This window comes from Lissotriton vulgaris, chromosome 3_1, assembly GCF_964263255.1.
Source record: "Lissotriton vulgaris chromosome 3_1, aLisVul1.2, whole genome shotgun sequence".
NCBI lineage: Eukaryota > Metazoa > Chordata > Amphibia > Caudata > Salamandridae > Lissotriton > Lissotriton vulgaris.
In genome coordinates this window covers 1,059,394,066-1,059,411,524 of record NC_141689.1, presented here as the reverse complement: position 1 = coordinate 1,059,411,524, position 17,459 = coordinate 1,059,394,066, and the positions used below count along the sequence as shown (strand labels likewise).

General features: G+C 45.7%; 1 protein-coding gene across 1 annotated transcript in view; it reads left to right on the top strand.

Annotated features, from left to right (window-relative positions):
• The window catches only part of LOC147727391 (coiled-coil domain-containing protein 171-like), a 1,936,181-nt gene extending 1,924,036 nt beyond the window's left edge, over positions 1–12,145 (top strand). The window contains exon 22 of the mRNA XM_086963620.1: positions 11,864–12,145. Within this exon, the coding sequence (XP_086819746.1) occupies positions 11,864–12,145 (282 nt within the window). The remainder of the gene's footprint in view (positions 1–11,863) is intronic.
• Positions 12,146–17,459: the final 5,314 nt, after the last annotated feature.

Below are 17,459 nucleotides of genomic sequence, written 5' to 3'. Positions count from 1 at the left end.
GATGTGGCCTTGACGGCCTGAACTTACTCCGGGAGGAGTCTACATTAGCCTTTCATCACTGCAGGTGCGGGGGTTCTGGGGGTAGGGAGGGACGGGAGTGCTGGAGGTGGTGGCTGGACGTCCACTAGATCGACTTTCCACGGCCTTGTCCGATAAGGACCGGACTGGGACAATGACTTATTTGAATGGCTTGAGAAGTGGGGGGTGGGAATGGGAGTTGCAGGGGAATGTTTCGAGTTGGGGGGTTTGTTGGGGGGCTGGGAGTTGGGAGCAGTGTGGTGCTGGGTGTGCGAAGTTCCGGGGGAAGGGGGGGTCCATTTCGTTGGGGAGTTTTGGGGTTTGGGGACTGTACTGTGCCGTAGGGATGTTTGCTTACGCTGTGTGCTGAGGTTTCTTGATGTGGCCTCTGTGTTATGCCCGCTAGGCCTTGCCCACCTTTATGTGCGTTTCTGGGGTTCTCCTCCTTGATGGCTCTTAAAGTAGTTACTCTGAATGTGAAAGGGCTGAATAACCCGGTTAAAAGGCGAGCCGTCCTGTCTCTGTTGGAGAATTCTCAGGCCGACATCTGCCTACTGCAGGAAACCCATCTGCTAGCCAAAGATTGTCCCAGAATGCGTACCCCCAAGTTCCCCACGCAGCTCTTTTCCTCCAGTGCATCTAAAACGGCAGGTGTGGCACTTCTGTTCTCTAGGGGGTTCAGGGGGGAGGTCTTGCAAAAGGTAGCGGAACAGAAAGGGAGACTTCTGGCGTTTAGGATCAAGGTGGGGAGCTTGGTGATGACTGTAGGCTCCATATACGGCCCCAATGACCATCAAGACCAATTTTTGCACAGGGCATTGGAAGATGTGGCGTCCACCTCTGATAGGCACATAGTACTCGGGTGAGATTTGAATTTGGTCTTTGATGCGGCTCTGGACAGGTCTGTGCAACGGCGCCACCAGTTGGGAGAGCTTTCGGGCTCGGTTCGTACCCGACTGGAGGAGCTTGATTTGCACGACATGTGGCGCCGCCTCCACCCCGCGACCCGCGCGTACTCCTATTTCTCTCATGCACACAAGTCCTACGCGAGACTGGATCATCTACTAGTGACAGGCCCGATGCTCGCACTAGCCTCGAATGCCGACATGGGGGTCCTCTCTCTCTCCGACCATGCGCCGGTGGAGGGTACCTTCAGTATACCCCCGGTGGCTCGTCCGAGAGGGGTCTGGCGTCTCCGGGACACATTACTGCACAGGCGTTCGACGGTGCAACAGATCCGCGCGGCCATTACGGACTTCCAGCGCGTCAAAGACAACGACGACACCTCCCGCGCGACGCAATGGGCCGCCCTGAAGGCGGTGCTCCGGGGCGAATTTATAGCTATCTCCTCGGCGGAGAACAAGGATCGCCAGCTCAAGAGGGACGAGCTCACCCGGCAGGTGAGGGAGCTGGAACAGGTACATCACAGAACGGGCGCCCCCAGAGTCTGGAGGCAACTGAAGGCCGCCAGGAAACTCTTGTCTGCTCTTGACACGGACCGGGCGGAGTACGCAGTGCTTCGCCTGAAGCACAAGTATTACACCGGTGGCGACAGGTGTGGCCGGCTCTTGGCACACAAGCTCAGGGTGCAACATCAGCAGCACCGAGTGAAAGAGCTGGTTACTCCTACCGGAGGGTCAGTCACGGAAGACGAGCAGATTGCGGACGTTTTCCGCAACTTCTACGCTGTCCTTTACACTGGCGAGGCCCCCTCCGCCCGAGCGGAGGAGGACTATCTGGAATCGGTGCCGCTCCCGTCGTTGACGCCAGATCAGGCCCAGTATCTGGAGCGGGAGATTCGTATCGAGGAGGTGGTTACGGCGATCTCCCGGCTTAAGGCGGGTAAGGCCCCGGGACCGGATGGCTTCATCCCTCTTTTTTATAAGACCTTCTGTCAGGAGCTGGCGCCTCTATTCACCCGCCTCTTCAATACATTCTCGGAGCCTAGTGCCATTCCCCCCGAATTTCTCCAGGCCACGGTCTCTGTGATCCCGAAACCGGGCAAGGACCGAACTGCCTGCGGGTCCTACCGCCCTATCTCGCTACTGAACACGGACCTGAAGGTTTTCACTAGCATACTGGCGGCGCGTTTGATACTCCATCTCCCGGGCATGGTCGACTCGGATCAAGCCGGCTTTGTGCCAGGTAGGCAGACGGTGGACAACACGAAGAGGGTGACTCATATTCTTGAGAAGGCCTCCAGGATTCCCGGGGAACGCATGCTCCTCTCCATAGACGCGGAGAAGGCTTTTGACAGGGTGCATTGGCCCTACCTAGAGAAGGTCCTGAGCAAGTTCGGGGTCGGTGAGAAGTTCCGGCACCTGATCTTCAACTGCTACCGGTTTCCGTCCGCGGTGGTCCGGGTGAATGGGGGCAGCTTCCGACCCTTTCCTATAGAACGTGGTACGCGACAGGGATGCCCACTGTCCCCTCTGCTCTTTGCTCTTTATATGGATCCGTTTGCACAAAGGGTCCGACAGAACCCTGATATCATAGGGGTCAGGATGGGGGAGTTTCACCATGCGATTAGCCTCTATGCGGATGACGTCATTTTGACGCTCGACGACCCACGGAGGTCACTGCCTGCATGTATCGCGGAACTGGACCTCTTTGCCACGGTGGCGGGCTTCAAGGTGAACCTCGGGAAATCTGCTGCCCTCGATATCTCGCTGACTACCGCCACCAGAGCTGACTTGCAGAGGCTTTTCCCTTTGAGCTGGTCGGGGGACCGGATTCCGTATCTGGGGATCCTCTTGGCACCCTCCCTCCCCACGATGGTCACGGCCAATTACACGGCTTTGAGCACGAAAATCAGAGAGGAATTGGCCCGGTGGGATAAGGGCACGCTATCGCTGCTGGGCAGGGTGGCCGCAGTAAAGATGACCCTTCTACCTCAGGTACTATACCTGTTTAGGGTGCTCCCGCTACAGCCCCCCACAGGATGGCTCGCGGAGACTCAATCGGCCATTGCACGTTTTGTGTGGCAGGGCCGTAGACCTCGAATCAAACGGACCATAGCCACGCTGGCGCCTGAATCTGGGGGACTGGGGATACCAGATTTGCAGAAGTATTTCCAGGCCGCCCAACTGCGCTATTTGGTGGAGTGGAGCCGGTGGGAGTCGGATAAACACTGGCTGTTTCAGGACCAGGCGGTAGCGGGCAGGACGCTACAGGAGGTGCCTTTCCTGAGGCGGGCTCATCGGCCCCCTAACCTTTATGCCTCTTTCGTGACGCGGGTCCCGCTTCGGGTGTGGGACTCAGTGGCCACTAGGCATGAACTCACTACCTTTCCCTCTCCCTTCACGCCGCTGATTGGCAATCCGGACTTTGGCCCGGGAATGGAGCCTGGCGCCTACGATTCCTGGCGGGCGGCCCGCTGCTGCACTTTGTATCACCTATATGGCCCGGAGGGTGTCATCCCCTTCCAGGACTTGCGTCGGGATTATGGCCTCCCCGAGATGGAACGTATGCGATACATGCAGGCGCGCCACTGGGCGCTACAGCCTCAAGTGCGCGCGACGGCAGATCGGGAGATCACGGTGTACGAGCGCTGGCTAGTCACTCGCACGTCGGACGCTAAGCTTATCTCCGATTTGTACAAGATGCTGCAGCCCCCCCCTTTCACATCCACAACCCGGGTAGGGAGCGCTGGGAGCGGGAGCTTGGTCGAGGGCTGAGTCATACTGAATGGGACCACATCTCCTACCGGGCACGTCACTCTGCCTATCACACGGGGGACCTTCACAAAAATGTCAACCTATTGGTATCGCACTCCTGAGAAACTACATGAGATGGATAGATCAATACCGGGGACGTGCTGGCGTAACTGCGGCCAGGATGGCACACTTACTCATATCTTGTGGGACTGTCCCCTTTTGGCTTCTTACTGGGAGGAGGTCCTCAATGAGGTTGACAAATGTTTTGAGATAGAGTTGTCCCGATTTCCTGCCTACGTCCTATTGGGATTGCCGAATGGATTGATGTACCCTCTCAGATCTAAAAGGGGTAGACAGATTGCGATAGCTTTGGGGTCAGCTGTACAAAACATACTCATACACTGGCGCTCCACCACGCTCCCCACTGTTGTCGGCTGGCTGCATAGATTGTGGCATGTCCTTGGCATGGAGAAATTGTCCTTAGTGGCGGCAGGGGATGTAGATACCTTTGAGGAGATGTGGGCGCCTTTCCATAATCTGTTGTGCTCTGAATTCAGGGAAATCACCTGCCCTAGGTATCTCAGACTTTTGCGGCTGACATCGCCGCCGGACCCGCCTGTTTGATTGGTCGGAGCCGGAATCTGGTAGCGGGGGCAATTGATGGGTTGCTACGAGGAGAGACCGAGTGGTCGACGGCACAGTACAGGGGGTGGGATGGGGTGTGGGAGTTGGGGGTTGTTGGTTGGGTAGGAAATGGAGTAGGATTGTTTCCCCGCCCCTTTTCCTTTTTTCCTTTTTCCCCTTCCTTCCCTCCCCCCCCCTTTTTTTTATTTTTTCTTTTGCCTCCAACCACAGGTGCGCAAGCTTTGTTTCCGAGCAGGATGGTGCCCACTGTGGCGACAGAATTGCTTTGATGTATCTAATGTACCATGCGCACTGATTATGGGGGCACCTGTGGTTTTCTTTTTCATGTACTTTGTTGTTTCCTTCCTTACCCTGCTTCAATAAAATACTTTAAACCTAAAGTCAGAACAGTACCCCAATCGTCCTGCTGACTTGGTCCTCCCATCGGTAGGGCATCCAGAATACTAGGATTCTCTGAAAGAATGGAATTGAGTGTCTCATCGTCAAACGACAAGCCGGTGAAGTCCGCCATCATACAACCTCAGAATAAATTGCCTAGGCGAGCAAATGCAACTCTAAAATGAGAGCTGCTCAAAATATATATATTCAAGAAAGAAGACCCACAGCCGTGGCTGCTCTAAAACGTCAAAAAAAAAGGTTGGTGGAGGGTCTAAGGGGAAAATTATTTAAAGACCAAAAGACAGACAAACCCCTTATTCACAGTATAACAATAAAAAAGGACTGTCAAAGGTCTGTACAACTAATGGGGGCAAAGAAAAATGTGACGGACTCTGTGTCTACCTATAAAGTGTGTATAACAAAAAGGAAATGAATCTCATCAGCCCACCCATATGGCAGAGCTTCATCATCTGGGATACAACCAAAGATGGTCCGGTTAAGGAGCCACACACCTGTTGGAATTATGTGCTTCTCCAAACCCAAGGAACCACCAGTGATGGATCGTACCAAAAGTCAAATCAGTTTGGAATGGTGTGGGATGTTAAATTGCAGTGAGAAAAAAGTGTGCAAAAATAATCAAAAAGTGAGATGTAAAATTGGCTACCATGATTTAAGGAAAACTTTATTAGGGAAAATCATGGTGTCAAGATTAAAATGAGTGTGAGACAGTTTGACACAATAACTGTCTATTAAGGATGGTATTTGGTCAACATGTTTCAGCCATTGTAGGAAAGTGTACCCGGCTTTCGTCAGGAACTCTTGAACACTACTGCAATTAAGCTTGACCTAAGCTTAATGAGAAAAGCAAAAATGAACACAAATTAATGATACAAAACATCCTACCGTACATTGGATTTTCCAGACGAGGGATGTCTGTTTCATAAGGTATTTATGATTCTTTCCTAAAAAGGAAGATTCACAACAAGGTACAACAAATAGGTAGAACACAGACACACATTTCTATTATTTTTGCGCCATATGTTTCTTTATGCCAATAGGTCATTCTCCAAAATGATAGAGATATGTTTTTTTATTTATTTTTTACTCACCCAAAAATGCTTGGGAGAAAGCCTCACCTCTTCCTGGCCACAGCTCAGGGTAGGAGGCCCCGCTCTAATTTGTTAAATAGAATAGTGGGTGTCTGGTTAGATCACATCCATACTAATGATTCACTGGCACAAAATGCTAAAAACCTAGGCATTGTTTCTGAGTACATGACAGACAGCAACTGCAAGGGCTGCCGTGAGCGTGAGACACAGTTAGTAACAAATCTCTGATTCTAACAATATATCAATGTAAGAGCGGTGAAAAAAGCTCTTCAAGGCTGGCTGATAGTGAACCCAGTTCATTTAGTAACAATAATACATAAGGAGCTCATCAAACTCCTTATGTATTATTGTTACTAAATGAACTAGGTTCGCTATCAGCCAGGAGACTGCCTTATCTGGTGATGAGATAGGGGCGGCGCCAACTCCCTGCAGTCTGGCAAGGCATTGGGTCCTAACGGGCTCCCAATTGAGATCTTCAAGAGACAGTTGAACATCATCACAGGCCCTCTCCTTCGGATGTACTTAGAGGCGCGTCAGGTGGGGACGCTACCGCCCGACCAGAGAGAGGCTACGATCGTGGTCATCCTCAAGGATGGCAAACCAGCTGATTGTTGTTCCTCCTATCGGCCGATTTCACTCATAAATGCAGAGGTGAATGTGTTGGCTAAGGTCCTAGTGGACAGGTTGCTCCCGGTACTGCCGGATCTGATACATGTAGATCAGTCAGGGTTCATGCCGCGCAGGAGTACTAGACAGAACCTGCGTCGCTTGTATGGCGTGCTGTATATGACAGAGGGCGTGGGCAGACACACAGACAGCATTGATGGCACTGGACGCCTCAATGGCGTTCGACAGCATTGAATGGCCATACCTCTTCATGGTCCTGCGGCGACTGGGTTTCGCCCCGATTTTCTGCAGTTGGGTGCGCCTCCTGTATGAGCAGCCATTAGCGTGCCTCAGGGTTAATGGATCGGTGTCCAGAGCCTTCCAGCTCCGGCGGGGCATGAGGCAGGGGTGCCCCCTGTTCCCCCTCTTGTTTGCCTTGGCGCTAGAGCCGTTGGCTCATTGGATCAGGAGGGACAGGTCGTTCTGGGACCAGGCGCTGAACGACGACTGGGAGGAGCGCATCAGCCTTCACATTGATGACATCCTGCTTTATATGGCTAGGCCCTATCAGTCGATAGTGCAGGCACTTCACCTCTTCGAGCTCCTTGGGAGCTACTCTGGATATCAAATCAATTGGGCAAAATCAGTTCTCTTTCCCCTCTCGGGACTTCCTCCGCGGATACCGTCCAAGTGCCCAGCGGTATTAGCGAGGGATGGCTTCAGGTACCTGGGAGTGTTCATTACCAGAGACACAACAGAGTTTTTTGCTAGAAACCTTGAGCCCCAGTTGGTGCGCCTTCTCACTGTCATAGGTCACTGGCGTATGTTGCCTCTGTCCCTGATGGGACGTGCAGCAATGTTTAAGATGTTGGCATTACCCCGCCTCCTGTATATCTTGGAGAACACGCCGTATCCGATCCCGTCAGGGATTTTCAAAAGAATATCACAGGCGAAGCAGACGCTCCTTTGGGATGGTATCAACCCTCGGATAGCATAGAGCAAACTGACGAGGGGGGTGTACAACGGTGGGCTGGCCCTGCCGGGGGTGCAACTATATTACTGGGCGTCCCAGCTACAGGTGATAAAGAATTGGGTGTATGCAGATAGGTCGGAACCGGCCTATAGAGTGGATCGGTTTGTGATGCCAGGAGGGAACTGCAAATCATTGTTATACGCCCGCAGGACACATGCAGATTGGCCCTCACATACCGGGGTGGTGGTTCAATGCTGGAGGGAGGCGAATATGTTCCTGGGGTGGACGGGATCCCTAACAGGCAGGACCCCCTTATGGATTGGGGAACAGCTGCGTGAGGTATCTCGCTTGGAGAGCTTTAAGGGGTGGCAACTAATCAGCATTGAATACTTGGGAGATGTATGGAAGGGGGATGCCCCTCGCTCATTTGAATACTTGCAAAAAGATGATGATCTACGGAACTCGCAGCGCTACCACTACTTACGCCTCATAGTTGCCATACGTTCACATATTCGAGAGGACGCCTCCGTACCAGATTATTCCCCAATGGAGTATCGTCCACTCCTCGATCCCATCCTTGAAAAGCCCACAGCCACGATCTACCGTAAGCTAATAAACAACATGTCTGATCCTTTAGTGTCACTGACGGCGACTTGGGAGTGGGATTTGGGCCCCTTGGAGGACGACGACTGGCAGTACGCCCTGCAGAGTCCTCGGGAAATTATGATTTGCGTCCGGTCCTGGCTGGTGCAGCTCAAAATTCTGCACCGGGTATACTACCCCCGTACCCTACTGTACACTTGGGGTGGGTGCCAGTCTGCCCTGTGCACGCATGGGTGTGGGTAGGAAGGGTCCTTGTACCATATACTGTGGGAGTGCCCTTCTGGGCCAAAGTCGCAGACATGATGGCGGAGGTGGTGGGCTCCCCGGTCCCGAGGGATCCCAGATGGCTACTCTTAATGATCAAGGGGCCCACTGATTGGACCAGATATAGGGAACTCTGGTTGGCCATGGCCCGGGGTGGCAAGGCCTGGTGGCGTCTGCTCCTCCACAGTTCGATCAGTGGGAGTGGGATCTCGATTGGTGTCAGAGGGCAAAGGAGACCATTTACAAAAGTAGGGGGTGCCCCAAAAAATGAAAGAAGATCAGGGGCCTTTGGAGAAGATACAGGGGTATGGGGCGTGGCCTGGGATAGGCGTGTTACTTAGAATGTTCAGTCAATAGTTAATACTGACTATTCTTTACACTGTACACTGCCTGTTTGCTTGATGCAATGTGACCAATGGATTGGCATGCCATCTGGAATGAGCAATGTTAATAAAAAGAGTTTTAGAAAAAAAGAAATGCAGAACTGCACCATATTTACTAGGATATGGTGCAGCCCTGCGTTGCCTCCAGCGCTGGTGATAACTTAATCTGCCTAGCGCCAATGCATGCACTTAATGCAGCACACATAGAAGTTGCCAAACAGTATTTTTTTTAAAATAATGATTGATGTTCAGGAAGGGGGACCTTCCTGTACATAAACAATTATTTGCTGTTTCTATGTGTGCTGCACAAGGCAGCACACATGGAAACAGCAAAAACTAGGAGAAATAAAGAATTTCCCCTAGTGTCGCATTTTTAAGACCAGGGGCATATTTACAAGCCCGTATTACAAAGCAGTGTTAAACCACTTAACTTGTCTCAACGATGCCTTGTAAATAAGTCCCCCTTTCACGCTACACTTAGCATAAAAGGGACAGGCAATAGGTTTTGTGGTGGGCGTTCCACCTCAACACCCATTGATTTTGACGCTGCCCCCTATTTATGAGAGCAGCGTAAATAGGAGGCAGCGCCAAAATTAGGACTTGGAAAACCTGGTCTTAAACAGGTGAAATGAGGAGAAATGCTGTATTTCTCCTTGTTTTTGCTGTTTCCATATGTGCTGCGCTGTGCAGCACACATAGAAACAGCAAAACGCCTATGATTGTTTACAGGCAGGAAGGTCCCTCTTCCTGCATATAAGCAATCATTTAAAAAAAATGCTGTTTTGTAACTTCTATATGTGCTTCATTAAGCAGCACGGGAAACATCACTTACAACGCATTTATTACAACGCACTACCATTACAACGCAACCATTACAACGCAAACTATTACAATGCATTGCGCTGGGGGGCGCTCTAGGATAGGGAATATATTTAATTTACTATCCAACACCTTCCCTACTATCCACAGGGACTGGAGTTGGAATAGTAAATTAAATAAATCACTATCCAGCGCTTAAAAGCACTATGCGTTGTAGTGGTATGCGATGTAAAAACCGCGTTGTAACAGCAGGCGTTGTAATAGCCTGCGTTGTAACGACACCAATCCAGCAGCACACATAGAAGTTACAAAATAGCATTTAAACATTATTTATGTGCACGAAGGGGGACCTTCCTGCACATAAACATTCTTCCCCTCCACACAGGCACCCTTGCACTATGGTGCAAGGGTGCCTGCGTTGGTGCTGGGCAGCTAAATGTAGCACCAGCACAGTGGGAAACACAGGGTTTCACCATATTCTTCAAAATCAATGGCAGTTGCGGTGGAAAGCCCACAGCAACACCCATTGCCCTCCACTTTCACACTAAATACAGCGTGTAAGGGTGCCTTATTTACAAGGCAGCATTAAGCCATGTTAAGTAGCTTAACGCTGCCTTGAAAATAAGACGAGGCCCCTATCGCACTCACAACGTCACTGAAAGTTACTTTGTGGTGGCAATAGAGGCTTGTAAATATTCTCCTCAATGTACTCCTATCTCTGGAGCTTAAAATAACTCTAGCCTTTGTGCTTGAATTAACTTTTACCCTAAATCTAACCACGGACATAAACCTAGCCCTCTCCATAACAGTAATGCTAACCTCAAACATGACCATAATTAATCACAACATTTGTGTTTCAAATGTTCAATTCATTTTCATTTCTTAGAATATAACTATTTTCACATTTCTAAAATATATTTTCTTCATTAAAAGTTTCTTTAAATACACACTCATTTCGATATATAGAAATGTAATAGCTGTATGTTTCCTAAATAGAGTTATTATGCACAAAAGTGATTTTGTGATTTTTTTTCTTTACTCATTTACCCAAGGGAAAAATTTTTCACTCATCAAGCAGCTACTGTCTCTACATTCCTGCCACATTCCCTTATTAAATATGGAAGAATTCCCTCTCCATTTTCACGCTGAAAAATGTATTTATGCATATCTATACTAGGAATAAATTAACATATATTTAATTGTGGGAACCTTCCAGCACATTCTTAGTGAATTCACACGATCTCTACAAGATTGCAGGTATTCTCCAGCTTGTACAGATTAACCCTGGGAGTAGTTCGCGTAGTAGTGCTACGCGTAGCTACGCGAAATGCACTTCGCAAGCTATGCGTAGCTACCCGAAGTGCATAGTGCACTGTGCAAAATGCTGTTCACACTGATTGCATAGTGGCGGATGCTAATTCACACTGTGCAGTCAGTGCAAACTGCATCTTGCACAGTGCAAGCGGTCATTTTCTGCCGCTCGAGTAGAGTTCTACTCGAGCGGCTGCTTTCTCAACACAGACTGGTAGATTCTCATCGCGAGCGGTCGCGAGCGTATACGCGACCACTCACAATGAGAAACCTGACCTCCCCGTGTTGAGAATCTTGCCGGAGGTTTATTTTCCATGTTCGCGATTGGCAACTTGATGTTGCTGATAGCGAACGAGGAAAAAGTCTCACCGGGATGTCATTTAGCTCGCTCGCGGTCACCAACTTGACGTTGAGGACCACGGGCAAGCAAAAAATGACCGCTACGCTACGAATGTTTGCACTGTGCTACGTGCAATTTGCGTAGTGCGAAGTAGCGCAAACTTCGCAAACTATGCGAGCGTAGCGTAGTACTTCACCCAGGGTTAGTACAGATAATGCCAACAGGAGTAGTAAAGACTCTACCCTTAGAACTAATAGGAAAATGTATCCAAAGAGTAGAATATCAATGAGAACAAATTTCGTTTGCAGGAGTAAACTTCCACCATTTCTCATTCTGAATTGTCTCTGGCAAACTTATTTCTTGTGCTCTAAGCTGAACTTAGACCTACAAAAACCTAAGTGTCTAGGGTGCAGAAATAGAAATGCAGCTGGCTTAAAATTTCGTAGTTGTAACCGTCTTTGAGATGGAAATTCAGTGATTTGTTTGAGACAGAGTATTTTTCACCTTTACCCTTTCTATAACATTGTTTACCAGTGACTCTCCACCTCCAGTCCTAACGTAAAGTATTTCCTATTAAGCCCCCCCCCCCTTTATAGCCAAGGTTATAAGAGAGCACTTGTTTAATAAATCATGCTCCAGATATAAAATGCAAAAAAGTTACTACCTATGTAATATATACTTCCTATGGGCTTGCTCTGCCGTTTTAAAGATCCACACAGTTTTGATTTTAAAAGCTGTTGTTTTTTTTTCTTTCACAGGAGGCAGAACCATCAGCATGTGATTACTTGGAGTTGTCACATTGCAACTTTGGAAACACAGCCTATGACCGTGACGTGTTCTATGACACTGAAGACAGCGAAATGACAGTTCGAGCACAGCCTTTAATTGAAGATCCTAATTGCGTGTGTGAGCCAGGCAGTCGATTGGCTTCAGACACCACAAGTATGGGGTCCTTGATGTCCTACAATGAGTCAAACGCACCGAGTATTGAGACTGCAGCTTCTTCCCGCGATATGTCATCTGAACAAAAAGATTGTTAAGCATACTGAGCGCCGTGTATTATTAAAAACAACACATCTGCTGGAATGAATACCTCTGTTGACGTTTTTTGTTACTAGTGCAAGGCTCATGGCACACCTATTTTGTACTTATACAAATGATTTCATAGGGAGTGTTCCAGTGGAAAATGCTTGTGTTGTCTGTTCGCTAAATAATTTTTGGGAGATGACTTAAAAAAAGACACACACACACACACACACACACACACACACATATATATATATATATATATATATATATATATATATATATATATATTACCTACTGGCGGTCGCCAGTAGGTATATATAGTTAGGATTTCATCAAGGGGGGGCCGAGAAAAAAGGGGGGGTCTCAAAACGCGTTTTTCCCATGATAATTTCCATAGGGCGGTTGGCCTCACTTTTAGCTCGAACGGCTGAATGGATTTGCACGAAATTTGGCAAAATTGTAGGGACTGTTAGCCCGATGTGCCTTTGCTAGGTCTCAATATATGTGCTCCAGTGGATTTTGAGTAATTTAGGTTCAAAAAAAGATATATATCTGGGCGGAGCCTAACCACACATCTGATCTGATTGGCTGTCAGCACTTCATCCAAGAAGTGTTGGCAGCCATCTTGGGACCAATATACATGATAGCACCTCATTAAAAAGCATTGTAGTTAATAGAGGGTTTTAGGACTTTAGTTACATTATAAATCATTTGTTGATGGTACCATACTCGTTTTAGGAATTGTGGTGGGTTCTAAGGTGATTTTACCATGTGAAAAAACCTTCTGCTGTGATATCATGAATATTGTTTGAAAGAAAACTAATATCTCATGATTTTCCCACAGTGGTTTGGAAGGGGATCTATAAGCTAAACTGAAAGCATATTTTCTTGAAATTCACATTATCTTTCTCAATCATGTGAAAATGAAGTCTGACATTCTCAGTAAAACATGTACATCCAACAAGTACAGAGACTGTCAGTTGATTCCTTTGTGTTCTACTGCAGCCTCCTAGAGTGTTCTAAAGAACAACTAGAGCGCTAACAGTCCTACTTATTACAAATTTATGGCACACCTGAAGCCATCTTGATTGGAATAAAGTGGTAACTCTTAAAACATTTAATTTAAAAAGAAACAACATGAGGGGGTATATTTTGCCATAGAAAGTATGATTAGTGCTGCAGAATGAAAAATTAGGGCACATTTTGAGTGACTTCTCAAATCCTTTTCTATTTCATTAAAACATTCTGACATGCAGTCTCCCAAAATGGCCACCAGAGACAAAAGAGCCCAAAAGTAGCCCAAATATCACCCAGATGTAGCCCAAGTATAGCCCAATGACAGAATGTCCCAGAGTGTTCTAAAGAACAACTAGAGCGCTAACAGTCCTACTTATTACAAAGGTATGGCATACCTGAAGCCATCTTGATTGGAATAAAGTGGTAACTCTTAAAACATTTAATTTAAAAAGAAACAAAATGAGGGGGTATATTTTGACATAGAAAGTATGATTAGTGCTGCAGAATGAAAAATTAGGGCACATTTTGAGTGACTTTTCAAATCCTCTTCTATTTCATTAAAAAATTCTGACATGCAGTCTCCCAAAATGGCCACCAGAGACAAAAGAGCCCAAATGTAGCCCAAATATCACCCAGATGTAGCCCAAGTATAGCCCAATGACAGAATGTCCCAGAGTGTTCTAAAGAACAACTAGAGCGCTAACAGTCCTACTTATTACAAAGGTATGGCACACCTGAAGCCATCTTGATTGGAATAAAGTGGTAACTCTTAAAACATTTAATTTAAAAAGGAACAAAATGAGGGGGTATATTTTGCCATATGAATTATGATTAGTGCTGCAGAAAGAAAAATTAGGGCACATTTTGAGTGACTTCTCAAACCCTCTTCAATTTCATTAAAAAATTCTGACATACAGTCTCCCAAGATGGCCACCAGAGACAAAAGAGCCTAAATGTAGCCCAAATATCACCCAGATGTACCCCAAGTATAGCCCAATGACAGAATGTCCCAGAGTGTTCTAAAGAACAACTAGAGCGCTAACAGTCTTACTTATGACAAAAGTATGGCACACCAGAAGCCATCTTGATTGGAATGAAGTGGTAAGTCTGAAAACACTCAATTTAAAAAGGAACAACATGAGGGGGTTAATTTTTGCCATAGAAAGTATGATTAGTGCTTCAGAAAGAAAAATTAGGGATCATTTTGAGTGACTTCTCAAATCCTCTTCTATTTCATAAAAAAAATTCTGACATGCAGACTGAAACATGCACTTTGAATACCAGCAGCAGACGTCCCTGGTGAGCAGTAGCTTTACTACAGTGATCTAATGTGCAACTAGAGTGCTAACATTCAGAATTTATGGCAAATGTGTGACACATCTGAATGCCTTCTTGATGGAACCAAAGTAAACAAGCATTGAAAATGCAATAGATCTCGCCCTCGTTTAAGTTAAAGCCATTCTGTTTTGTAATGAGGTGGCTTTTTAGCTTTGCTTTTATTAGTGTTTTTTCAACTTTCATGTAAATAACATGCATCTGTATGCATATAAGTATATGTATGCATGCATTTATGTTTGTATTTATATAGATATACAGATGATATATGTTTATATATATATGTATGTATATATATATATTCACTGAAAAAACCATAGGCTATAGACCATATATAGTTAGGAATTAGCATTTACAAAACCTTGAAAATTCACTGAAAAAACCATAGGTTATAGACCATATATAGTTAGGAATTAGCATTTACAAAACCTTGAAAATTCACTGAAAAAACCATAGGTTATAGACCATATATAGTTAGGAATTCGCATTTACAAAACCTTATTTTACTCACACAAAACCATTGAAATTCCATATATAGTTAGTTGCACTAACTATATATCGCGCACCCGCAATCCACTGCTGATGATGTCACATATTACATCATTCATGACATGGTCAGTGACATCACTGATGACATCACTGATGACAACATCCAGTGACTGTATGTTTCTGTAAAGTTAAAATATGTCTTACATATTGAAGAATGAGTGGATGTATAAGTGTCTGGATGAAGGATTTAGTAGGTGCATGACTGACTGTATGAGTGAGTGATTAAATGTGTCTCACTGAGTGCATGGGTTAGTGACTTAACTGTCTTAATTTGTGCATCATTATGTCTGTTGTTCTGTAAACTGTTGCATGTGTTGATAAGAAGCTATATGAGTAAATATATGGGTTATTGATTGGTTGCCCAAGTATTTGTATGGGAGACTGAGTGTGTGTGTGGGTGGCTGGGAGGTGTATGACTCTGTGCATAGATGTGTGAGCAGTTGATTCACTAGATGTATAGTTTCAAAAGTGCATGTGGAAACAGCTGTATGGGCGGTTGACTGTGTGCATGAGTGTATTGGTGAGTGAATGGATATCTCAGTGCTACATGTCAAAGTAAGTACATATGTAAAACACAGTACATGTGAGAGTTGACATATATAAATAACTGTGCATAAGAGCCAGTGAATGTGTGAGTGGCTGTATGGATCATTGTGAACTTGTGTCAGGGATTGTATAAGAGAGTAAATATGTGTTAGTATATGTTTGAATAAGTAAAGTTTGTATAACTGTATAGTTGAGGAAATGGAGGTGTGATTGATTCTTTGCATGACTGACTAGGTGTGTGAGTAACTCCATGGATGAGTGACAGTCTGTGAGTGTCTGTTTACACTGATTGTATCTAAGGTTATATTAGAGTCTGAAGAGGTTCATCATATTATCACATGAATGATATCATCAGTGATGTGATCAGTAATGTCAAATGAGATGTCATCAGTGATGTCATCAGTGATGTCACTGACCATGTCATGAATGATGTAATATGTGACATCATCAGCAGTGGATTGCGGGTGCGCGATATATAGTTAGTGCAACTAACTATATATGGAATTTCAATGGTTTTGTGTGAGTAAAATAAGGTTTTGTAAATGCGAATTCCTAACTATATATGGTCTATAACCTATGGTTTTTTCAGTGAATATATATATATATATATATATATATATATATATGTGTATATGTATATGTGTATATATATATATATATATATGTGTATATGTATATGTGTATATATATATATATATATATATATATATATATATATATATATATATATATATATATATATATATATATATATATATATATATATAGCAGCCTTGCACATTATATGCCTTATATGCTTATATGGAGAAGAATTGCACATTTTGTTTAATTTTCCACAAGCATAAAAAAATCAATAAGTCATTTTGGTCTCTATCTATCAAAGTTCGTTTCATACTTGTCTCCTTTAAAGCCGTGCTGCAATACTTTAATGGGCTTGAAAGAGCTATTTGAAATGTATGCCAATGATTCCTGTCATTTCATGGCAGTCCTGCCATGGTTCACTGAGCCCCCCTCTTCCATCTTGTCAGTTGAACTGAAGACAAGCGTTTCGTTGCAAACTTTAAGCAGGTTGTGCAAAGCAGACATGATGTGACTGTTTCTGCTCCGCACTTTAATGTCACTCCTGGTCAATGTGAGAAGGTCAGGCTACGGCTTGTACAGCTACATGATACCTTTTGCCCATTTCAGCAAGGGATGTTAACCGCTGAATGTGGTCCCTGCAGGCGTGAGAAAACTCAAACCCTTTCCATCCAGCGTTAGATAGCAATAGCAGAGCACTGGTTCACAAAGCTGCTCTGATAATGTGTTTATGTTCTTTACAAAGGACAGCTCCCAGCGCAGCCTTGCATGCAGTTTGATCCTTGCATATAAGCTCATATATATTAAATAATGAGAGTGTTTGCCCTTCACAATTGCATTCTTGCTTTTTTGTTTCTTTTCCCAACTGGTTGGCAGGACCCCAGAGTGACGCCCATCTTGGATGCTGACAGAATTTTAAAGAAGGCCATTGACCTGTTTTTTTCTGTCTTGTAGCACACGCGAGTGAAATTGTACGTCAGGCCGAGATGTCGGGGAGCTGACAAGCCGCCCCAGTGACATTTCAGCTGCAAAGAGCAAGTGTCTTGCAGCCAAGTGGTCAAATATCAGATAATAGGTCAAGCAGCAAAGAGATGAGCTCTAACCACACAGAGGTTTCTGGCAACTTCCTTGACAAGCATGTGGGTGTTTTGTGACTTGACAAAGTGTTCTGCTAGGTATGACTTGAGAGACTAGTCTATGTTGCCCCCAGAAAATCACCCTTTTGACATTGATTAAACTCTTTAACCCTTAAAGGTTAAATCCTTCCTTTTGCAACAATCGAATTGAAAACAGATGAAA